The 23362-nt window shown below is 56.1% G+C and overlaps 11 protein-coding genes across 11 annotated transcripts; 6 read left to right on the forward strand and 5 right to left on the reverse strand.

The window, feature by feature from the left end:
• Positions 1 to 378: 378 nt before the first annotated feature.
• Positions 379 to 4038, forward strand: BAUCODRAFT_42604 (uncharacterized protein; the record flags this gene model as incomplete). The annotated part of the gene is made up of 3 exons (XM_007681696.1): positions 379 to 985; positions 1055 to 1461; positions 1507 to 4038. Coding segments are annotated over 3 exons (3546 nt in total), but the record flags the coding sequence as incomplete, so codon positions are not given.
• Positions 4039 to 4610: 572 nt separating this feature from the next.
• BAUCODRAFT_77653 (uncharacterized protein) lies at positions 4611 to 5735 on the reverse strand (the record flags this gene model as incomplete). The annotated part of the gene is made up of 1 exon (XM_007681795.1): positions 4611 to 5735. The coding sequence occupies one exon, from the start codon at positions 5733 to 5735 to the stop codon at positions 4611 to 4613; it is 1125 nt and encodes a 374-aa protein (XP_007679985.1).
• Positions 5736 to 6323: 588 nt separating this feature from the next.
• BAUCODRAFT_151351 (uncharacterized protein) lies at positions 6324 to 6770 on the reverse strand (the record flags this gene model as incomplete). Its single annotated transcript, XM_007682029.1, has 1 exon — positions 6324 to 6770. One exon carries the CDS (start codon positions 6768 to 6770, stop codon positions 6324 to 6326), a length of 447 nt encoding a protein of 148 aa, XP_007680219.1.
• A 137-nt stretch (positions 6771 to 6907) lies between these two features.
• Positions 6908 to 7540, forward strand: BAUCODRAFT_268989 (uncharacterized protein). The gene is made up of 2 exons (XM_007682030.1): positions 6908 to 7456; positions 7523 to 7540. Exon 1 carries the CDS (start codon positions 7045 to 7047, stop codon positions 7387 to 7389), a length of 345 nt encoding a protein of 114 aa, XP_007680220.1. The 5' UTR covers positions 6908 to 7044; the 3' UTR covers positions 7390 to 7456; positions 7523 to 7540.
• Positions 7541 to 7813: 273 nt separating this feature from the next.
• On the reverse strand, positions 7814 to 9539 carry BAUCODRAFT_268808 (uncharacterized protein). The gene is made up of 2 exons (XM_007682031.1): positions 8182 to 9539; positions 7814 to 8128 (listed from the first exon to the last, which is right to left on the reverse strand). The coding sequence occupies exons 1-2, from the start codon at positions 9294 to 9296 to the stop codon at positions 7873 to 7875; spliced, it is 1371 nt and encodes a 456-aa protein (XP_007680221.1). The 5' UTR covers positions 9297 to 9539; the 3' UTR covers positions 7814 to 7872.
• A 244-nt stretch (positions 9540 to 9783) lies between these two features.
• Positions 9784 to 10716, forward strand: BAUCODRAFT_76874 (uncharacterized protein; the record flags this gene model as incomplete). Its single annotated transcript, XM_007681736.1, has 2 exons — positions 9784 to 10422; positions 10471 to 10716. 2 exons carry the CDS (start codon positions 9784 to 9786, stop codon positions 10714 to 10716), a joined length of 885 nt encoding a protein of 294 aa, XP_007679926.1.
• Positions 10717 to 10979: 263 nt separating this feature from the next.
• On the reverse strand, positions 10980 to 12635 carry BAUCODRAFT_125916 (uncharacterized protein; the record flags this gene model as incomplete). The annotated part of the gene is made up of 1 exon (XM_007682032.1): positions 10980 to 12635. The coding sequence occupies one exon, from the start codon at positions 12633 to 12635 to the stop codon at positions 10980 to 10982; it is 1656 nt and encodes a 551-aa protein (XP_007680222.1).
• A 315-nt stretch (positions 12636 to 12950) lies between these two features.
• On the forward strand, positions 12951 to 15008 carry BAUCODRAFT_268822 (uncharacterized protein). The gene is made up of 2 exons (XM_007682033.1): positions 12951 to 13078; positions 13129 to 15008. The coding sequence occupies exon 2, from the start codon at positions 13315 to 13317 to the stop codon at positions 14836 to 14838; it is 1524 nt and encodes a 507-aa protein (XP_007680223.1). The 5' UTR covers positions 12951 to 13078; positions 13129 to 13314; the 3' UTR covers positions 14839 to 15008.
• On the reverse strand, positions 14992 to 17740 carry BAUCODRAFT_27281 (uncharacterized protein; the record flags this gene model as incomplete). Its single annotated transcript, XM_007681567.1, has 3 exons — positions 14992 to 15127; positions 15183 to 17364; positions 17539 to 17740. The coding sequence occupies 3 exons, from the start codon at positions 17738 to 17740 to the stop codon at positions 14992 to 14994; spliced, it is 2520 nt and encodes an 839-aa protein (XP_007679757.1).
• Positions 17741 to 17971: 231 nt separating this feature from the next.
• On the forward strand, positions 17972 to 19711 carry BAUCODRAFT_37885 (uncharacterized protein). The gene has a single exon (XM_007681656.1). It carries the CDS (start codon positions 18291 to 18293, stop codon positions 19572 to 19574), a length of 1284 nt encoding a protein of 427 aa, XP_007679846.1. The 5' UTR covers positions 17972 to 18290; the 3' UTR covers positions 19575 to 19711.
• Positions 19712 to 19935: 224 nt separating this feature from the next.
• Positions 19936 to 23249, forward strand: BAUCODRAFT_269083 (uncharacterized protein). The gene is made up of 3 exons (XM_007682034.1): positions 19936 to 20394; positions 20461 to 21764; positions 21822 to 23249. Exons 1-3 carry the CDS (start codon positions 20216 to 20218, stop codon positions 22940 to 22942), a joined length of 2604 nt encoding a protein of 867 aa, XP_007680224.1. The 5' UTR covers positions 19936 to 20215; the 3' UTR covers positions 22943 to 23249.
• The last annotated feature ends 113 nt before the right edge of the window (positions 23250 to 23362 follow it).

Consider the following 23362-nt stretch of genomic DNA (forward strand, 5'->3'; position numbering starts at 1 on the left):
GCGCGATCTCGAGGCCGTGTCATAGTAGACCTTCCCTTACTGGCAACACTCACTTAATATCCTATTGTGGAGATATGATAGCTGGAAAGCGAGAACTTCACATCAACGCTAAGGCGCCGGCGCCCGTGTCTTGTAGTGGTCCGTTGGGGGGGGGGGGGAAACCTGAAAGTATCACAAAGGTTACATGGGTAGACTGGACACCCTCGATCACTGCTAGTCGTTTGCGCAGAAGGTATGGCTGCGAGCCGTGAACAAAGTTCCGTCGACGACGCTATGGCCGACGCAAAGGCAACAGACGGTAATGCCGAGCAGCCTTCTGTGGAACAGCAAGAGGCAGATGCGCCTTCTCATCTGGTTACCGAGGGCACAGACGGCAAAGACGAGGCAACAGTGCTTGCTGGACTCGGCGCCGGTACCCGCGATCAGGATGACCTCGAGCGCGACATCGGTCGTCAAGCCGACCGGCTCCTCATTGAGCAGGCCGACGAACGTGACAAGAAGCGTTTGGAGAAGACGCAAAAGACGAAGGAGCTGCTGCAGGGCCAGATCCACATTCTCGAGGGCAAGCTGAAAGGTTTCGGGAATTATGCAACCAAGGAGAAGTGGCGTGGCGAGCTTGCGGACCATCAAGACAGAATTGCTGAGCTGGACCGCGATGTTGAGCAGATACAGAAGCGCATGGATGAGAGGCATAACGAGCAGCCCGCGCAGGATGGCGAGACGCTGCTGGAGGAGTCGGGCAATCAGCGCCTGCCGGGTGAGAGTCAGCGTGATTTCCTGATCCGGACTGGCAAGATTACGCCATTTTCGAAGATGGGCAGGCAGCTACTGAGGGCTTCTTCAAGCTTAGGGGATGTGTTACTGGATGCTGAAGAGGAAGGTGAAGCAGATGCAGAGCCTGAAATCGTCGAGGAGCAGCCTGGACAAGAAGCGCCACGGTCACATCGCAATCTGCTTGCGCCTGGCTTCGACCAACAAGAGGCGAGTTCACCATTGACTTCAGCAGCCGAGACGGAAGGCGATGAACAGCTTGCACGGCGGTTGCAGGACGAAGAGTTCGCTTCAGAGCGACCGGCGAAGCGGAGACGACTGCACACGAGACGGCCGGCGCGAGCAGAGTCCGAGAGTGGCGGATCGCCGGCAGCTGACTCGGACGCTTACGTGCCCGATGTGGATGAAGATGATATAATTGCTGCGGGTGAGACTGGTGATGATCTGGAGCCAGAGGATGAAGATGCTGAAGGTGACTTCTCGCTGGCTACCACACCCGGCATCAAACAGAAACGGAAGAACAAGAAGGAGAAAGCTATCGAAGACGCTGCTGCTGAGACAGAGGATTTGGCCGGGATCGATGACGGCAACGAGACAGTATACCAAGAGCGGCTCAAAAGTTGGGTACGGAGACGGCGAGCTGCAAGGGTGAAGTTTCGGGACGAACGCAGCGATGCTGGCCAAGACTCTGTGGCCGACGAGGTTCGCGCTGCGGCCGACCTGCATAACAATGAGGAGTCAGGTGTTGACGGGCACGAAGAATGGCATATGCCGCATCCCACGCGAACAGACACTGTCTTCGAGGGCGGCCTCCGAGTGCCCGGCGACATTTACCCTTCGCTATTCGACTATCAGAAGACAGGCGTGCAGTGGCTGTGGGAGCTATACTCGCAGCAAGTCGGGGGCATTATTGGCGATGAAATGGGTCTTGGGAAGACGATCCAGATCATCTCTTTCTTGGCTTCCTTGCATTACTCCGACAAACTCACGAAGCCTATCATCGTGGTCTGCCCAGCAACCGTCATGAAGCAATGGGTGAACGAGTTTCACCGCTGGTGGCCGCCCCTCAGAGTGTCCATCCTGCATACCTCCGGCAGCGGGATGCTTGACATTAAGCGCGAGGCACGCATCGAGGACGACCTGGAAGTCGACATGTACGGTCGGAAAAAGGCAACAATGAACAAAGGCCACAAGGCCGCCAAGCGCATTGTCGACAGAGTGGTTCGAGATGGCCATGTCCTGGTCACGACGTACTCCGGACTGCAGACGTATGCGGAGCTGCTAATACCTACGGACTGGGAGTATGCCGTGCTTGATGAGGGTCACAAGATTCGGAATCCGAATACCGCCATTACCATTTATTGCAAAGAGTTGCGCACGCATAACCGAGTGATTCTGTCTGGCACGCCCATGCAGAACAACCTCACCGAGCTGTGGTCGCTGTTCGACTTTGTCTTTCCGATGCGACTCGGCACGCTTGTCAACTTCCGCTCGCAGTTCGAGATACCGATCAAGCAAGGTGGGTACGCAAATGCATCCAATCTGCAGGTGGAGACGGCGATGAAATGCGCCGAGACGCTCAAGGACACGATTAGCCCGTACCTGCTGCAACGCTTCAAAGTCGACGTCGCTGCCGATCTGCCAAAAAAGAGCGAGCGTGTACTGTTCTGCAAGCTTACCAAGCTCCAGCGTGAGGCATACGAGTGGTTTTTGGCAAGCGAGGAGATGAAGTCGATCCTTTCGGGCAAGCGTCAGGCTCTCTACGGCGTAGACATTTTGCGCAAGATCTGTAACCATCCGGACCTGGTCGAGCACAAGACCTTGAGCAAGAAAGCAGGCTACAATTACGGTAGCGGCCATAAGAGCGGCAAGATGCAGGTCGTCAAAGCACTGCTTGAGATCTGGAAGCGGGACGGCCACAAGACACTACTGTTCGCACAGCATCGTATCATGCTAGATATTCTAGAAACGTTCATACAAGGCATGGACGGCTTCAATTACCGCCGCATGGATGGCAATACCTCTATCAAGGACCGACAAGATCTTGTCGATGAGTTCAATAAAGACCAGGACTTGCACGTGTTTCTCCTCACGACCAAGGTAGGCGGGCTGGGCGTCAATCTCACGGGCGCCGACCGCGTTATCATTTACGACCCGGACTGGAACCCGAGCACTGACGTGCAAGCGCGAGAGCGAGCTTGGCGGCTAGGCCAGAAGCGTGAGGTGGAGATCTATCGTCTTATGACCGCCGGTACTATTGAAGAGAAGATATATCATCGGCAGATCTTCAAGCAGTTCCTAACCAACAAGATCTTGCGGGATCCGAGGCAAAGGCAGACGTTTCAGTTGCGAGATCTACATGACCTGTTCACGCTGGGCGAGAGCAGGGACGGCGAGACAGAGACGGGCAGTATCTTCAAAGGCACGGAGGTGCAGCTGAGTGGCGCGAAGAAGACGGCCCGAGTGAAAGATGAGGAGAGTCTTCCTACACCACCCGAGGACCGAGGTCATGCTGGTGTCAGCGAAGGCATTGCAGGCGTGTCCCGGCAGGAGAACTATCGCGGCAACGTTGACGAAGACAAAGACGACGAAGAGCAGGACTCAGAAGCGAAGAACGATCGCATGCTCTCATCCATCTTCGCCCGCACTGGCGTACAGAGCGCCCTTGAGCACGATGCTATCCTCACCGGCAAGAAGATTGCGCGAGAGGACCCGGAGACCATTGCCCGGGAAGCGAAGCGCGTCGCGGCTCAGGCGGCCAAGGAGCTCCAGAGGGCTGGTGAGATCGCACGGACGGTGCCGGCTGGTGTGCCGACCTGGACTGGCACCTTCGGCACCGCCGGGCGGCCGGACGAGGGGCCGCGCCCCACCCCCTCTGTCCGCGGCGGCCGAGGCTTCGGTGGCGGCCGCGGTGGACCCTCCTCCGCCTCAGTCCTGGCGAATTTGCAGGCCCGCCAACTCAGCTCACCGGCCGCTTCGGCTTCGTCCGGTGGCAGTCGTGCCGGAACGCCTACAGCGCCGCATCGTCGCAGCCGACAGGATGCTCCGCAGCCAAAGGGCAAGGACTTCTTGGTTTTGATTCGCGACTTCTTGCTCGCGCACAACGGGCAGGCGTATACGCAGATGCTGATTGATCACTTCAACCGGTACTGCGGGACGCCGCAGCGGACGGCGGAGTTCAAGGAGATGCTGAAGGTGATTGCCGAGTTGGACAAGAGTGGAGCGAGGGGTGGGAGAGGGAAGTGGGTGCTGAAGGAGGAGTATAGAGGAGGTGAGAAGTAGGCTCGGCCGTGCACCGATGGTTAAGTGCGGGTGCCCGTTCCCTTCCAAACACTGCCTTGTAGTCATCGGCCGGCCCTGGCCAAATCATCGACTTCATTCTCTGCTCGGGCTCCTTCATCGCCACATGTGGCAGTCAGGTTCGCTAACGCCATCCCCAAGCCGTATATGACATCTTCTTCACCACCATCCGTGAAGTAATCCCAAGGCGGTTCTGGCAGTCGCCTTGCCTACTCACCTCTCTAAGCGTTACTTCGCCAACTGGTTCCGTATCGTTGCTATCAAAGGGCACCTTTGAAGCTTCAGTACGTCTCAAAATGCTGCCCATGTCGCGATGTAGCACATTGAAACACTCTCGAAGAGCTTGTGGCTGTATGGCGAAGGGAAGCATATACTACGTTAGTGACTGACGAGCCTTCTCCCAAACAAGGTGGCGTTCATGAAGTTCCTCGTCGGCGCACCGTGCAGGAATCGTGCGAGCGACGTGTGGATTGAGAGGACGTGAATCACGGGCAGTGAATGTAAGCAAAGTGATAAGATTCATCAGTAATCTATCGAAGCTAGCTATTCCCAAACTCATTTTCATCGCCACGCTCACGCTTTTGACCCTGCCCTTGCTCCGCTGACGCCGTTCGCTGAGAAACGCAATGATGACCAGGCCTCACGACCGCCGTCCTCAACCGGGTGACCTCACTCCCGGATACCCGTGTAAGCGCTAGAGCGCCCTGTTGGGTCGGACGGCCAGTCGCTGCATTAAGCTGCGCCATAGCCATCGACCGCAACAGTAACGGGGTCCTGGATGAAGTCATCGAACGAGAAGTCAAGCGAAGTCGAGAGGCTTGCATCAAACGCTCCATTCGCGAAGGCGAAAGTGTCCATAGGGCCGAAAGTAGGCTCCGGTAGCAAGCTTGGATTTGGGACGTCATCAGAGTGAGGATGAGCGTTGCCCACCAGCGTGCTGTAGTCGAAATCATCATAGTCGTGAGCGGGCTCGACCGACACTGCAGGTCGCACAACATTGCTGCAGAATGTTGTGTCGGGTCGAGGTGCTGTGACAGCGATGACTTGACATCGAGGTTGTCGAATGCTGGTGGGAAGGTTGGTACGAGGTCGAGGGGTTCTTCTTTGATAGGCGCGAGGTCTGTGGTGTCCATGGGACTTGTACTTGTCTCCTGCGGAGTATCGTGTGACTGAGCAATGGATGGAGCTGGCGTGCCAAACTCATCATTGGAGATGGTGACCTTGGGTAGGACAACGGAAGCTGGGAGCGGGCCATGCAGTTTGCGATAGGCGGCGAGCTCGGCTTGTAGCTCAGCACACTTGACGGCTAGCACCTCGGTCTCTTGGCGCTTCCGCTCGCGCGAGTTGTGTGCGGCTGCGCGATTCCGCTTGATGCGCTCGATGCGGCGCTGCTCCTTCTCATCGTCGGTCTTGGCTCGCTTGCGTGGCGGGAGAGTGGTCTTGGGCTCCGGTAGGGTCTGACCCCACGATTTCCGCTTCTTGGCCGGTTTAGAGTGAATGATGACTGGCGGCGGTGATGCTTGGGAGTCAACCATCCCTAAGTCATCTTCGGGAGTGGCAGAAGGTGAGGAGGCTGTATGGAGATCTTCGAGGCGGAGAAATTGCTGTGGGGAGTCCATCTCTGAGATTGAAGTTGTGGGATGGAGGTACGAAAGGGCCTCCATCATGGGCGAGATTACATTGTTCTGCTGCAAAATGAGGACAGGTGGTGATTGTTGGCCAGAATGATGCCTGGAGGTCAGCGAAAGTTGTCCTTTTCGCACAAGGGGGCTGTGCTCTGCCATCGGAATGCGGAGCCTGCTTTGTTCCGCACCGCGCGGCACGACGGGCTGGGGTGCAGGGAAGCTCCTCGACCTTAGCGCCCAGGTGAAAGTCACAAACATTTTATATGTGCCGTGTATGACTGGCGCTGTGGGGGCCATTCAGAGCATGGGTGGTTAAATGCTTCGGGAAAGTAAATTATGCTTGTGAGGTCAGACTTGACACTCACACCTGCACGTTTCAAGGGGGTATGAGCGCTTCGTCTAATGACACGAAGCACATGGGGCTTGTAAGTGCGTTGAAACAACCCGTCAGGACGATCACACCATTCCAGCGCACAGCTTCTGCCTCTGCTTCATTACTCCATGCCTGGACAACCCATAAGCTGCTAGCGCGTTCCGTGTCTGCAGCCTTATAGCCCGCCCTTAACAGCTCAGGTATCGTAGAAGTGCAGGACAACGATTCCAGCTCGGCCTGTGCTCGTTATACCATTAAGCCTTCTGGTGGACTTCCACATCAGCCTTCATTTCGACTCTGACCCCTGTCGCAGCGATCGTAACAGTTTCCAGGAGCTCCTTCCAAGTGGTGACATCGTGCGCTCCAATGTACATTGGATCCTCTTCCTCTTTGCCATTAATGGACGTTATGATGAATGCCTGTATGGCGCTGCCCTGTATCCGCCGTGCCAAGCTTTGCTGGGCCTTGTCAAATACTTCCTGCACGCTATCTGTCAGACCGACGTGGATCGCGACGCGCCCACGCAAGTCTTCGAGTTTCAGCCACATGGTGATACGCAAGTTGTTGGGCACCGTCTCTTTGCTAGGCATCGGCTGAAGCGGACTTCTCGGCTTGAAGCCAGACCCATCAACAGGGCGGCTGTCTGAGGGAGTGGTGGCCTGACGTTCGTCGCTTGATGGTGTTGGTCGAGCTGTGGCCATTCCACCATCCCCTGAGTGAGCTTCATATTAAGGGAAGTGGCTGTCGCTCATGCGTGTGCTGCGGTCAACCTGGGGCTGGTTTGCCACGCTGCCGCTGGCGACGCCGTATGCACGCGGAGGAAGATCATAATCCTCATCTATGTCCCTTAGTGTAGCATGTAGAGGTGGCCGACGCTGCTTCACGATAACATGAGATTCTTCGTCACCATCGTCATCATATCTGCGGCGTTTGAAGAGGTTGATCGTGGGCTCTTCGACCGTGTCTTCGTGGACTATGCCACTACCGGACTGTGGAGCTGTGCTTAGGCGTGAAGTTGGCCGGTCAGGCCCGTGGGACACGGGGCGAGGCCATAAGCTGGACCTTCTTCTCTGTCCAGACTCTGGTCGGATGGCAATAAATCGCGCGTATCTGCATCATAAGAGTTGTTGCCAACTCGTCCCGAGAATTCGATTTGGGGTGAGAAAGCTCCTAACAGCCCGTTCTCCGGGTCGTTCTGGCAAGGTTTGGGGCACTTGGCAACTGGGCAGCCGACCTGGCTACCGCTGGAATCATGCTTGGCACCGCTGTTGTGTAGGGCAAGATTATCGTACCGTGAAGCGCTGCCGGCCCGGTGTTTAGATGTCGTGTGGCCCCTGTGGGACAGTTCGTCACTGCCGTAGTTACCCGGTGCCTGCGTGCGATTGCCGTCGCCGGATCCCGCAGTTGATGGCTCGCCGTTTGGCGTGTGGCGTGGCAAGTCATGTGGTGGCGGCGTCGGTAGCTCTGACTCCTCGTCGTCGGGCCACGGCGCCCACGCAGCTGTGGGCTCGCGCGGCTGTGTGGCCCTGCCGGTCTTGCTGCGTGTTTGATGGCCGATGTTGGGGCCATGGTCCGCATCGTGCCCCGTGCCCCATTTTGATCGGTTTGGAAGAAAGCCGCAGTCTCACCGCAGGCATCGCAAGGATTCGTGCGGCCTTTGTGACAAGGAGCGCTTGCAGGCAGTAGCGTCACAACGTGAATGTTCAACCCACAGCCACTATCAAACCTTAAAGAGTGCACGAAGCTCGTCCACCCCGACATGCTCTGCGTTGCTGCCGTAAGCGGCGTCAGCCGCACAGACGTTCAGGTTTCCACGAACTCAACGCTGCCTCGCCTGCCCCAGCGAGCAGGTCGGCGTCTGATGAAGGCGCCTACGGCGCCAAGATAACCTTCATGGCGGAGGAAGTACGCCTGTTTTGTGCCTTTGCTCCAAAACTTGATGGCAAAGGAGAGAGTGTGGATAGTCTGCTGATGACCTCGAATGAAGGAACCGCCGAAGTATATGCGCTTGAGGTCATGCTTCTCCGACTGCAGATATGCAATCTGACCGATGTTGTTACTACAACAATGTTAGCATGCCGACCAAACAGCACAGGCCAGATAGGGACCCACCTGATCGCATATAGCAAGCTTCGTGAGATGTCCTCCGGCTTGAACATCCTACCGTCTCCGACCAGGCCTGCACCCGAACCGCTTGTAGCAATGTCTGGCTTGGCGTGACTTGCGTCCCCATTCGTAAGTCCTCCGCCATCCTCTGCGTTGCGCTCAGCTTCTCGCTTCCGTTTCAGCACCTTGCCGAAACTACTTGCGATGGTCTTCTCGCTGAGCCCGATCTTCTCGTAGCCCATCCCTTCGCCGTATATATCACCGACCAGCAGATCAACAGAAGTATTGTCGCCCTTGTCAGCCATCGCAAGCATATCGTCAAACGTGCGCGCTCCTGTGAGCAGCGATAGGAGGCCCCACAGCGTACCACCACCCAGCGACGTACCGCCTATACGCTGGAATTGAGACGGCCCGGAGACCTTGATCATGGAGACACCGCTACCAATGTTGACCAGCAAGTACGGATAGATGTCCGAGCGAGCATCCTGATAAGTCACGGGATTATCTGGCTCAGTATCGTCGTAAGTAAAGACTTCCATCGGGATCTCAGTTATGAAGAAGTCCAGGCCCATGATTAAGCATTCCATTTCGTCCTCCCGTTGCACCTGAACGCCAAGCCGCTCTCTGATCCTATCATAGAACTTGTACGCGCCGCCACCCGTAGCTTGGACGCTCAGCTCAGTAGCTTTCGCGCCATTAGTTTGCTTATGACGATCCTGTAGGATACGGAGATACTCGATGCAGTCGTCGATCTTCTCCGTCTCAAAGGAGATGAAGTGCAGGCGGCCACCAGACTCAGCATGTCCGTTCTCTCTCGAGAAATAGACCACTTTGGCTAAAGAGCCACCGATGTCAGCGGCGACATGACTGACAACTGCTGTATGGTTCGGTAAGCGAATGTCTCGCTTGTGGTGTTGGTACGTTTGCTCTTCGTTCTCCGGGTTGCTAGAAGGCGAGCTGCCGCCACTACTTTGCGAAGCATCCTCATCCTCATGGTCGATAATATACGCTCCAGTCACGTTGATCTTGATTGTACCAGGTTGGGAGATAGCAGACTGCACGTCAGTGGCGGACGTTGAAATCCTGCGGCGCTTAACCGCTGGTCTTTCGATCTCTGCCATGCTGGCAGAAATGTTCTCGGACCCGGTGATGAATGTCGGAGGCCTCTGTGAAGTCTGAAGCTCGAGCACGTGCCGCTTCCTAAGTTGGCAGGAGATCGGATAGAAGTGAATATGAAGGCGGCGTCAAGGGGGCATTGCAGGGTAACACTTCTCGGACACACGTAGAGCTTCACATGCTCGAGCTAAGCTGACAGGCGCGGCCGGACATGAACATTCGTTGAGCACTCTAGCTGACCGCATTTTGTCAGCCGGTCGACCTGCGGTTTTTAGAAAGTCAGGCCCACCTTCTGCGCCGAGGTCTAGTTCGGTTTCTGTGGAAATCCCAGGGTCTCGGTCCAACGTGCGGCTCGGCCTGTCGGGTGGCTCGAGCGCGCTGCAAGTCATTCACTTGCCAAGCCTGCCTATACAGTCTTGTTTACAACTTCGTCCTCGGCAATAAGAACAATAACGTTGCTGTGACCGTACGCTGCCTGAAGCATCAGCTGGGATGGGTAACGATGGTGGCAGCATACCAAAGCGCCGCGAGCTGGTGAAAGAAGCAGCGCGGAACCCGACGGCCACCGAACTCAGGGAATCGCAACACGAGCAACAAGAATATTGCTGGACCACGGACCCGATATCACAGAAGCCGCTCGCGCAACCTATCGTATCTGACTCAGCTGGTAAGCTGTACAACAAAGATACTATTCTCGAATATCTGGTTGAAGGTGCTCGGAAGGATGAAGCGGAGAATGCCACTCAAGGTTCGATCAAAAGCCTCAAGGACGTTGTCGAAGTTAAATTTACCGTCAACGCCGATGCCACAACCAAGATAGCCAGAGAGGCCTGGGTCTGCCCGGTCACTGGCGACAAGCTCGGTCCCGGTTCGAAGGCAGTGTATCTTGTGCCTTGTGGGCACGCCTTCTCCGCGACTGCAATCAAGGAAGTATCAGGTGAACGGTGCCTTACCTGTGAGACCGAGTACGCGTCGAACGATATCATCCCTATATTGCCCGCAGTAGCTACGGACATTGCTCGGCTATCTTTACGGGTGAAGACGTTGCAGGAGAAAGGTCTCACCCACTCGCTCAAGAAGGCTTCCGGAGGTGGTAAGAAGCGCAAGAAGAAGGACGAGCTCAGCCAGACTGTGACCGCGCTTGGCAAAGTAGACGACGTTGCCGACAAGGCAAACCAGACGCATTACGCTGCAACGCCGGTCAGAGATGCGCCAGCCGCTACTGAAAATGCCGGAATCAAGAACATTGCCACAGCCTCGCTCACTGCAAAGGTGTTGGAGGAACAGGAAAGGATCAAGAAGCGCAGGCTCGAAAGCGGGACGGTTCGCAGCCTCTTCTCTTCACGCAATCAAAACGAGCAACATGCCAACAAGACGGACTTTATGACGAGAGGGTATAGTGTGCCCTCTACAGCGAAGCGATGAGGATCTTGAACCAGGGTGAAATCTTGTAAGAAGGCTTTGCACGTTGCGCGTTGCGCACTGCGGACGTCTAACGCAACTGGATGTGGTGAAAGCGAGTATGCTTCGTAACTCGCAAACATGGCTTTAGCGCCGTGCTGATGGTTCGGTCTATTGAGAACACCGCCAGGTTCGGAAGACCTTGCCAGAAACGCCAGGCTAAACACAGACGCTTATGCCAGCACATCGACCGGCTTGCGGAAACTCAAGCGCCCACAGGAGCCCATCTATAGCTTGGCGGTCGGCATGCCCTGCCAACCCCAAGTTTGTGCAATCATCTCTGCCGCCCGCTCGCCAATGCCGAGTACTGTCAACATCGGGTTGATGGTCGGCATCTCTGGAAAGACACCAGCATCCGCTATACGAACGTTCTCCAAATCCTTGATTCGAAGATTTGGATCCACCACAGCCATCGGATTCCTTCGGACATCACCCATTTTTGTGGTGCCTGCAGGATGATATACTGTATGCGCTACGCGGCGCCCGTACTCACTCAGGGCCTCATCGGACTGTATGGCCGGACCAGGTGCGATCTCCCGCTTGATCCAGTCGGCGAACGGCTTCTCTTTAGCGATCTCTCGCGCCGCTTTCAGGCCCTCCACGATCGATGCTGCATCGTAGCCTTCCGGGTCTGTAAAGTACCTAAAGTCCAGCGCTGGCTTCACGTTTGGGTCTTTGCTGGTAAGGTAAAGCTTTCCTCTCGACCTCGGCCGAGGAATGTTCGGCGTCATGCAAAAGGCATCCTTCGGAGTTTCATAGCCGAGACGAGAGGTATTGTAGACAAAGGGAATCTGATAGCAATGCATCATGATGTTTGCGATGTCGCCACCCAGATTTACTGCATTTGGCATCTCTCGTCTCAAGAAGATACCAGCGTCGGAGTCCATGGTTGTTTGATTGATCGGTACAGGCTTCTTGAGCTCCCACAGGATGATGCTCTCGGGGTGGTCGAGAAGGTTCTTGCCAACGCCTTGCAGATCGCGTACCACCGGAATGCCAAGCTCTGTAAGTTGCTGCTTTGGCCCTAGTCCGGACAACAGCATCAATCTCGGCGTGTCCACAGCGCCTGCGCAGAGTACAGTCTCACATTTGGCCTGCAGATTGTGTTTCGTTCCATCCTGTAACGTCACGCTCACGCCGGTGACTCGCGAGCCCGCCACGTTGATCTTGCTTACCCACGCATTAGTCAAAATGGTCAAGTTCGGCCTTTTCTCTTCGCCTCGGAGGATCGGATGTATGTAGGCTACACTAGCGCTACTTCTACGGCCGTCATCAGGGTTGTATGATACGGAGAAGAAGCCTACTCCTTGCTTGAGGGAGCCGGTCTCCTTGATCTCCTTGTTGAAGTCATCAATGACTGGTATGTTCATAGCGGTAGAGCAGCTCTTAACCCAGTCTATGCATAATTGGTTGCGGTGTCTCGTGTGAACTGGCTGAACCGTATTCCGCAGGTTATCTAACACCCTCGTAAACGTCCCAAAGTCCCAGCCTTTGCATCCCTGCTCCACCCACCGCTGGCAATCGAGCTCGAAAGGGCGGAAACTGATCAGCGTGTTGTGGCTCGAGCATCCTCCGAGCACTTTGGCGCGAGAGTGTCGGATGTGGGAGTTGCCTAACGGCTGCTCGGTGGTAGGGTAATCATAGTCAAGCTCGCCTCCAAGTAGGTTTAACCAGTCCTTGAGTAGCAAGACTCGGTCATCGAGGAAGTCGGAGGGCCCAGCTTCGATGAGGAGTATGCGCTTTTTGGGTAGGTACTCTGACAAGCGTGAGGCAATCACGCAGCCTGCAGTGCCTCCTCCGACAATCAAGAAGTCGTAGCTGTCAACATCGGACGAAGCTAGCTTCGTGGTGGTTCCAGATGAAGGCAGCTGAGGCGTCGTCATCCTAGTCCCGGCAATGAATATATTCAGGAGAAATGAAATGAGAGTGTGAACGGCAGCGCCGAATGTAGAGACAGACAGGCAAACGAAAGGTGCCGCACCACTAGGCTGTGGTAAAAATCCTCACCTGAAGTCGCCCCGAGAGGGTCTGTTATGTGGGGTCGGTGAAGATGACAAGATAGAACACGCAATCGCCGGATCGGGACAGAGTTGCCAAGCGGACGAATGGCGTGCTGTGTGACTTAGGCGGCGGCGAAGAGGCAAACTCGCCCCGCCGTTCGATACGGATTGCAGCTTGAATGTGAACACAAGACGGCGAGAGGAATGTGAATGCGCGTAAAGCAACGATCGATCCGGGCCGACAACTTGCACCTTGGCAACCGTGAGGGTTCTCCAGATCCGGCAACACATTCCACTGAAAGTCATAGTTGCGATTAGACTTCTTCGTAAGCCCACTCGTATGGCATTGGCAGACTTTATCACTGAACAGTGACAGGCAAATCGCAGCATCAGCTCCAGCCCGTAAACTGTTGGCCAAGGCTCGCTTTGACCGTACCTGTAGCATCATACCGTCGGGTAGTATGGTAGTATAGCACTCCTCTACACCGGTTCTGTGCCGCGCTGCTCGCAAAGTATCCTTGCAACCACAGCCCAGAGCAACAGGCCCGAGGTATTGCTTGCCATGGGCCAACCTGAGAGTCACAAGCGAAACGACACCCAACCACTTTTCATCGACGGCAAGCGGCACACCACAAGCGAGACTTTTCAAAGCATTGACCCATCATGCAATAAGCCTCTCGCGGATATATGCAAAGCAGACAAGCAAGCCGTCCATTCCGCAGTCGAGGCCGGCCGCAGAGCGTTTGCCAAATGGTCCACGACACCTCCTATTGAACGTTCTCGAATACTACTACGAGCAGTAGCACTCCTTCGAGAACGGAACGACGAGCTCGCCCGTATTGAAACGAGGGATACTGGCAAGCCGTTCTCCGAGACCAGCACAGTCGACATCATCACCGGAGCCGATGTGCTGGAGTACTATGCGAACCTCATCGCCTCCGGCGGCTTGAATGGCGAGACGACCCAACTACGGTCTGACGCCTGGCTATACACGACCAAGGCACCGCTGGGCGTGTGCGCGGGTATTGGAGCTTGGAACTACCCCATCCAAATTGCACTTTGGAAATCGGCACCTTGTCTCGCAGCAGGCAACTGCATGGTCTACAAGCCTTCGGAGTTCACACCCTTACATGGGCTGCCGCTCGCCGAGATATACGCCGAAGCTGGCGTACCGCCCGGTGTCTTCAACGTCGTTCAAGGAGCTGGCGATGTGGGAGCACTACTAACGAGCCACCCAAGTATCGCCAAGGTGTCTTTCACCGGGCAAGTCTCGACAGGCTGCAGGGTCGCAAGCGCTGCGGCGGCGGGTATGAAGTACGTTACCATGGAGCTGGGCGGCAAATCCCCCTGCATCATCCTACCGGACGCGGATCTGGACGGTGCCGTCAACGGCGCCATGATGGCGAATTTCTTCTCCTCCGGTCAGGTCTGCACGAATGGCACGCGAGTATTCGTACCGCAAAGCATGCTCTCTGCCTTCGAAAGCAGGCTATTGGAGAAGATGTCTGAGGTCAGAGCAGGAGATCTTATGGATCCAAGCACCAACTTCGGTCCGCTAGTGAGCAAAGTGCATTGGGAGAAGGTGGCCAAGTACATCAAACAAGGCATCGAAGTCGACCGCGCAAAACTCCTCTACGGCGGACTCGGAGCCCCCAAACTACCTGACAGCGTAAGCAAGAACGGCTTTTGGGTGAAGCCGACAGCGTTCACCAACTGCACCGACTCCATGATAATCGCGCGCGAAGAGATCTTCGGGCCGGTAATGTGCATCTTACCTTATGCGGACAGCCGACCCGATCGCATCGACGACCTGATACGGCGGGCTAACAACACGCCCATGGGCTTGGCCGCTGGAGTCTTCACGAAAAACATTGACCTGGCACACAGGGTCGTGGCACGGTTGGAGGCCGGGATCACGTGGATCAACACATGGGGCGAGTCACCGGCGGAGATGCCTGTTGGTGGGTGGAAGATGAGCGGGTTGGGCGTCGAGAATGGCCGGCGCGGGCTGGAGAACTGGGTGCAAAATAAAAGTACGCTCGTAGAAATGGGTGGAAGTGTGGCCACGGTGTTTGCCAAGCTATGAATCGATATAATGTGGAAGGATTCGATGAACTGTACGATACAATGGAGGCATTACCAAGCCGCTATACGGTGCAGCCTGACCGTCGCCCAACGCCTCTTTGCCAACGACGAACAGGAATAACGGACACTTGCTCTATTGCGTATCTTGTACGCCCTAAATCTCCTCGCCCATGTCATGTCTTGTCCGGGTCGGCTCTTGAGTATAGGAGAAGCCGCGCTCCTCCAGCTTCAAGATAGCCTTTCGATCCAGCACCACTTGATCCCAATTCTCGGGCAAGTCTGCTCCACCACTGCAAGGCGTCAGCTTTGGAAATATATTTGCACAGGACCCGCTCGTGGACTTACAGTATGAATGTCTGCTTCATATTCCGCGCTTTGAACCTGAGATCCTCTGCCGACCGCGCGCTGAGAACGTTATCGTTCGTCTGGTCGAGTTTCTTGAGTGCCGCGTAGCTCACACCATTCCCGCCGTAATTCTCGATGAGACTGACGAGCGCAAGCTCCTCCGCATTAGACCAAGGCTTACGAACCTGAGGCGGTTTATTCTGCGAAGCGAGAATGCGCTGCTGCTTGGCCACCGCTCTGGCGTGCTGATAGGAGCCGTGCGGAATCGGATCGTCGTCCGGCGCATATGGCGTGCGAGTTGGGATGGCAGAGCCAGGGTTCTTGCGATGTCTCTTTGTCGGGCTTGGAGCTTGCGAGGCCGGAATATCGTACGCCACGGTGTTCGAGCTGCTAGCACCCCGCAACGACGCTCGCGGTGTTGCAGCGGGAGCTTGTCGGCGTCTGGCATCTGCTCCAGCCGTGCCGCGCTGATCAACTTCAAAGCCTTCATCTTGAGTAGGTTCAAAGTCGGGCAGCTCATCATCATCAACCCTCTCGAAAGGTCGTTTGGCTGCAGAGCCCACATGGTACGGTCCTGCTGCGGATGCCCGACCAGGCGTCTGGAACTCAGAGTCCTCCCCTCCGACCACTTGCTGGGATGGCTGACTTGCTTCATCAAATACGACGCGCTGTGCGTTCTCCTGGCGATCAGTGAATCTAGCCTTGCCTTTCTGAGCTTTCTGTCGCTGCTTCTGCTGCTTCTGGAAACCGCTGAGCTCAAGCGCCGAAACTGCACGCTCTTGAGCACTGGGCTGGCCAACGACTACATCGTCGTTTGGTGGTGGCACAAAGCCATCATTGGCCCCCACGTCAGGGTAGCCAGGATCAACGAGCCTTGGGTCCATCTGGGCAACTGGAGCCGCTTGCGCCCCAGATTGCATGCCGGCAGTAAGTACAGTATCGGTTTGGGTAGGCGCTCGCACCGCAGGCTCGCTGGCCGCCGGGGGCGCTATGCCCATTCCAGATAGTCGCTGCTCACGGTCACGCAATTGAGCAATCGCGCTCTTGCCGAATGCAGGCAAAGGTGTGCTGTGAGGCTTGCCAATGCTCTGCCTGAAGTTGTCAGCCGTACGAGCGCCTTGGTGACGCTGTACCTCCTTCTCCAACGCTGTCATGATGGGTTCGTAGCCTCCAGCAGCTGCGATCTGGCGTTCAAGGTCCGCGTTGCGGTGTTCGTAGTAGCGCTGAACATGATTTACAAAATGCTCCCAAGGGTACTTTCCACGTAGCTGGTTCAGCGCAGTCTCGATGGGCAAGCGTCCTGCAAACGGCGCTCGCAAGTCGTCGGCACGCCGCTTCAAATTCTCGGTCCAGGCAGTCTGTTCGTCTTCTGAGATGTCGAACATGTGGAGACCGTCGGCATTGACATGACCCGCGCCCTCCGGAGCGTCCTGCGCGTAGAACGTGCCATTGATAACATGCAAGGGGTCAAAGGATGGATCATGCTGGAAGACGTGGAGGCGGGCCAGCACAAGTTGAGTTTGAAGCTCAAAGCAGAAATGAACAGCTTCGGGATCGAAGACGGGACCTGCAATGGCAGTGGCGAACTGTGTGTCCAACTCCGCAAAGGCATTGTAACCTTCCTCGGTAAACTCAGTGCTGTCGCGCACGAAAACCAGCATGGTAAGCAGCAATTGGGCAAGGTTGACCCTGTAAATGATGCTATCAGGTCGCCAGGAGCCTGCAGGCACCCCGTCCATAGATTCTTTGTCGAGTAGGGCTCGTAGCACAATGCTAGGCTGCACGTAATCCTGGCTACTAAAGTCGGTTCTGTAGTGATGGAGTGAGCTAAGGCGTTTGACATAGAGCTTGTTAAACCTAGAGCCTTCGTGGCGGATCTCTTTCCAGACCACATGACGCTCCTGCGGATTAGCAGGCATGAGGAAGTTGGCCATCTGCTCGGCGGCTTTGGCTAGCTCGGGCAAGCGGTCGATCATGATGTCGGCGTCAAGGTCCGCAATCTCTTCCTGCGAGAATCGCGTCTTCGCAGTCGTGCCGGAGAAGACGGAATGCTGTGATGCGCGCCTCATGTCGTCGAACTCAATATCTCCTGCGGCCGCTTCCGCTGCCATCTGCTGAGCAGCGAGCGCTTGAGCCTGCAACTCTTCATCGTCGACGACATGTTCTTCAACTGTCGTCAAGTCTGACAACGAGGTTAGCCAGGCACGGGCCAACATGGCCCATTGTCATGGGTTGTAGTTGGGTGTTTCCGCGCAAGTTGCGCGTTTGTAGTTTTTTAGGGGGCAGTGAGCGGCGACGTGGGTTCAGGTGCGCTCGTGTTCAAATGAGACATTCCCGTCACACAATGTTCACTTACCTTGTGTCTGATTCTGAGCCTTCCGCCCGCGTCTCTTCGGCGTCGCAGCATCTCTGGGTTCCGCCAGAGGCACGCTGGGCTCACGACTGTTGCTTCGCAATGAGCGCGTCACCCTCGCGGGCGCGCTGGCGGACGGGACGTCCTGCGCAGGCACAGATGATGTCTGCTGACTCCCAGCTTGTGTCGATGACAGCTTCGCCATCGTCGGATTAATGTACGAATTGTACACAGAGGGTTAGGGTTGAAAGGCGACTGCACCTCAAGCTCCAAAGTGACTGTTGTTGTTCGCCGAAATGGGCAAGCGCGACCGACCGCGCAATGATCTAGCCTTGGCGTTGCTGCCTTGCGGAGACGGACGGAAGCTGAGGCTCCGATAAGCACGCCTTCTATGGCGACGATCTGGAAGCGGCGAATAATCTCTCAATCTCGCCAAGTTTCGTTAGCGCATCTCACTCACCCATCGCCCCCGACCGACGGTGTGTGTAATCCGTTATGGACCATGTTTCAAGCTCCTACTAGGTATTGTCGTAGGCGATGATGGTGCTCAGGCGGTAAGGGACGGTCTTCTCTTCATTCTCTCACGCGTTCATATTCAGGTCTCCCACCATCGATACACCCACGTAAGCTCAGCGCCCACCACTTCCAGACCGCAACGGTTGTTGAGATACTATCGGCCGAAAGGTGACATCCCTAAACCCACAACGCCTTCGGCGTCGCAAAATCATTTCAGTGTCAAGCACTGTAAGGACATAATGGGGCCCAGGCACCCGAAGGTTCCGTTGTCATCCGTTCTTCCACCGCTTGTCTTCGGAACGGCAACGTTCAACTATCAGTATAACAAGGATCCGTATGAGTTGGACACCAAGGGCTTGGTACAGAAAGCCGTCGAGTTCGGCATCCGCGCCTTTGACACGTCGCCATACTACGGCCCCTCAGAGGAGATTCTCGGTGATGCACTGGATACAGACTTTGTGCGCCGGTACTTACCACGTGAGGAGTATTTTCTGATTACGAAGTGCGGTCGGATCGCTAGTGATGAATTCGACTACTCGCCTGAGTGGGTGCGACAGAGCATTGCCCGCAGCTTGCAGCGACTGAAGTCGTCCTATTTGGACCTAGTGTACTGCCATGATGTCGAGTTCGTCTCGGAAGAGGAGGTGTTGGAAGCGATTATAGAGCTACGGCGGATACGGGATGAAGAAGGCAGCATCAGATACATTGGCATATCTGGCTATCCGCTGCCGGTACTTTGTTCTTTAGCACACCGCGTGCTAAAGGAGACCGGAGAGCCACTGGATGCAGTGATGTCTTACTCGAACTTTACAGTACAGAACACTCTCCTCGCCACACAAGGCGTCAAAGAGTTGAAGGCCGCTGGCGTGGACGTTGTACCTAATGCGTCACCACTCAGCATGGGTTTGCTGCGTCGCGAAGGGGTGCCAGTAGGCAGCATGGGTAACTGGCATCCTTCAAGTAACGGACTCCGCACCGCGGTCAAGCGGGCAAGCGACTTCTGCGACAGGCACGACGAGAAGCTCGAGGTTGTCGCTATAAGATTCGCGCTCGAACAGTGGCTAAGGCTGGGTGCCGAAGTGGGCTCACGTGGAGATCCAGCCTCAGGCGTGCCGTGGCAACGAGAGTCAAACGAGCAAGTTGGCGGTACTCGGCTTGGCGTCAGTGTAATGGGCGTCAGCAAGCTCAGCGAACTTGAGAAGACGATGCAGGTCTGGCGCAGTATCCTGGATGGTCTCGAAAACGGCGAAGAAACTGCTCGGCGGGCCGGGAGGTGGAAGCGCGATCACGAGTGGAGTCTGAATAGGCAGAGGGCCGTGCAGATTCTTGCGGACGGCATTGTAGAGCACTTGGACGAGTACGTTGACTATGTCTGGGACAGCCCGCCGAAAGGCTTTGTCAACAAGCGCGCAAGGAAAGAGCTTCAGCCTGTTGCGCAAGATGAGCCATGGCTCACTCCGGCAGCCAGTCCGTTGCCCGATGAGCCTCCGCTCCCAGCAGATGCTACACTTCCTTTGCGATGAGGTTGCGAGCATGATTAATATGATTGAAGATACCTAGTTGGTGTGGGAGGCTTACTGAGCGTTTGGTACTAGATCTGTAGATTTCCACAAGTCTCCGCGCTGTTGTCAGCGCTCCTACTCATCATATGCTCATCACTCGCGTGCCTTCGATCTGAATATTGCGACAACGTTATGTGTGTACATGTGTACCGATAGGAAGGAGCGCTAGCATCACCTCATCGTGCATTCACGCCGCGCCATTTACGCTCGCGCTGACGGACACCAGCAGCCAGCAGAGAGCTTGATTGTGGTGACCAGGTAGCTTGGCAGCTCTTCGCAAATTGTAGAGCCGCGTGGCTGCTCTCATTCTCTCCCCATAAGATAAACTGCCGTCACCGCGGTGCAGTGCGAAGCAGACGGACGGTGATTGATTGCGGGGCAGTTCGCGACCTCGCATCTGTGACGACAACCCATCCATCACCTTCCGACCTTGCCGACATCCGTAAGCACCAACTGCTTGTCTTGACATCCGCTCACGTGCTTGTCAAATTTGTCGGCGGGGAGTTCAGTGACTGCGTGAAGGCTCGATGAAGTTGCGAATACGAGAGCGACTATCTGTGTGCTGAGCACTGTTGGTTGAGCGAGCGCTCCGCGGCAACACAATGGGAAACAGCTCATCCAAGGACGAGCATAAGCCTCCTCGACCGGAGAGCACACGGCATGTGAGTGGCAGTAGTCGCACTGCTACAGCTACCGCTACTGCTACTGCTACTGCCGAACAAACATCGCCATCTCCTGCGCCGGAGCCAACACCAGCTGATCGTCTGGCGAACCATATCCAGCAAGTCTATGGCTCGAGGAGTAACGGTGGTGGCAGAGGCAGCAGGTCTGATCTCGCATTCCTTAGTATAGGCCGCGACCGGGACCGCAGCAACGATGCGGCGCAATCCGAGCGAGTGCGCGAGACGAAGCAGGAACGCGATGCACGACGGGCGGAGCGCGAGCGGCAGCTGAGGGCGAAGGAGAGGGAGCGGAGTATTCGGGAGGAGGGTGTGGATGGCGGGTACCTTGTGACGCTGGGCACGTATACAGGCCCAGAAGACTTCAACAAGGGCATCGTACGGCAACTGCAGATTGAGCGGCGATTGGCCCCGTTTTGGAAAGGCCTCAACGACCACTCGGACTCGTGGACAGAAGCACAGCTCGTAGCGGCAGTGCGAGGACTGCCCGTCCCAGCGGCCGACGAGATTCCGATTGACATGGAAAGGACTGCTTCAATGGCCTCCTCTAACCCGCGGAGTTCCGACGTCAACCTCAACAGCCTAACCGTACCGATTACTGCCCGCTCTCAGTCCTACCAATCCGACAAATCTGCGAATCTGTCTGCTTCTCATCCTGCCTTTGCGAGCTCCGGCGCCTCTCCTCCTGCATCACCTCCGAACAACACGGCTTCTGTGCTTCGAGGCCGCGCCAAGACACTTGCCTCGCTGGCTACTGGATCTAAAAGCCACTCCCCGGACGCAACGCCACGCGAAATGCAGCTACCAAAGGATCCGTACGTCAACGGCCTCCCCATCGAAGCGTATCTATACAGAGAAGCCGCCGAATGTCCTATATGCTTCCTTTACTACCCACCTTATCTCAACCACACAAGATGCTGCGACCAAGCGATCTGTTCGGAATGCTTCGTACAAATCAAGCGGCCTGAGCCGCACCCGCCGGAGCATGAACAGCCCGGCCAGCCAAGGTTGCCAGAGGAAGAAGCAGAGCTGCTCGTGTCCGAAATTGCAGCCTGCCCATTCTGCGTGACACCCGAATTTGGCGTCACGTACGAGCCGCCACCATTCCGGCGCGGCCTTGCATATCCAAACCAAGGGAGGCAACATCCGCTTCGTAGTCTCAACTCGGCAATGTCGTCCTCGTCATCGCTGACCTCAGGCGGACGCCGACGGGCGACATCATTGTCTGCCAGCGACAGTCAAGTCATCACTACAGATAAGGTACGACCGGACTGGGCGAAGAAGCTGGCAGACGCACGTTCAAATGCGATGCGAAGATCGGCAGCAGCCACAGCACTGCATAATGCTGCGTATGTGCTCGGCAATCAGGGTGACGGTCAGATACGTAGCATGACGTTTGGCAGGCGGCGCAGAACGCTCTTTGGCGACAGTCCGAGTGGTAGCGGGACAGGCACGCCGCGCGGGGGAGAAGGTCGGTCTCAAATGTCATATTCGGAAGTGTTTGAACGTGCTAACGGACATGATATAGAAGGCAACAGCGACCTGTTTCCAGGGCGCTCGAGCTCTCGCCGTACTCGTGTCGACGACCTTGAAGATCTCATGATGATGGAAGCCATCCGGCTCTCGCTCGCCGCCGAGGATGAGCGCAAGCGCAAAGAAGAACAAGAAGCTAAGAAGGAAGCCAAAAAGAAAGCCAAGGACGAGAAGAAGCAGGCTAAGCAAGACCAGAAGCTCGCGAAGAAGCAACGCAATGGTAGCAGTGGCTCACTCTACCCAGCTAGTACTAATGAAAGTACGAGTTCGTGGGGTGGCACCAGCATGGGCCGCTCAACGAGCAATCTCGGCGTACAACCCTCGATACCCGAGGAACAGCAGCAGATGCAAGGCAAAGGAAAGGCTCCAGTGCAGGACTTCGCGGGCTTTGATCCTTTAACCGAGCCGACATCCACCCTTAATACGGAGATGCTTGACGATGAAACCCCTTCTCCACAAACGATACCCGTCAATCCCATCGATGACCCGCAACGCCACCTCGAAGCTTCGCGGGCGAACTTGCAACCATTCGCTTCCAGTCCCATTCCAACTCCGAGTGGTGCTCGGTCACCACATCTGAGGCAGCTATCTAACGCTTCCTCTGCGGCATCTTCGTTTGGAGACTCGGCGCCTGGCAGTTTCATGGCCGCAGCGCATCTACCTGACCTCGCCGGGACAAGTCACGACGCGAAACTCGCGACGCCGGAACCAGGCACTACACCACTCGCAGAACCGATGTTCAACTTCCGCTCCCTTGCTGCCATGATCGGCGAGGAAGAGGGAGGAAGTAGCGAGCACAAGGCAGAAGAAAGCGAGCATATCGAGCACGCTCCTCCTGCCTCCACCGCAGATGTAGGAGGGCCGAAACACTTAGCAGATCCGACCACGCCACAGGCAGAGAGCGCCGGTGGCGGCACCCGCAGTCGAGGCGATAGCGGCGGTTCGAGCGCGAGTGCGCCGCCGCCCATTTACGTCGAGCATCCAACCAGCGATGGGGATGAGATTACCCCAGCGCCGGTAAGGATGCTGCATGGCGGTGACGACAAGAAGGAATATGGGAACGTCAAGGTGCTCGGTCACGAGCACGCGCACATTATGCACGAGGCTGCGCAGTAAGAGCGCCTCTGGAGTAACGGCGCGGTACGGTTTGGAATGGAGTTTAGGAAGGATGAAAACTTGGTCGTTCTATATTCAGCAAAGGCGCCCTTAGGCGTACGAGAGGTATAATTAAGTAATGGCGTTCGTTGGGATAGTTGTGCTGATTTGACAGACCGCGTGGCGTTGATCTTGCATACGGGACAGCCTTCCAGTAGGAGCAAAGATTGCTCCTGACTATTTGTGACGGTTGTAACATTCACTGGCGGCCCTTGGCCTTCTACCTCTGTGGCAGATAGATGGAAAGCAATAGTCGTCAAGCCAAACCAGTGACGTGTTAGAAGTGCTGCTTAAATATGCCACATTCGCTTGCTATGCAAATCGTAAACCGCCGCCCATGCCGACCGAAAGAGCTCTAGGCCCAGACCGCGTGATTACACG

The sequence above is a fragment of the Baudoinia panamericana genome, assembly GCF_000338955.1.
Source record: "Baudoinia panamericana UAMH 10762 unplaced genomic scaffold BAUCOscaffold_12, whole genome shotgun sequence".
Classification (NCBI taxonomy): Eukaryota; Fungi; Ascomycota; class Dothideomycetes; order Mycosphaerellales; family Teratosphaeriaceae; genus Baudoinia; species Baudoinia panamericana.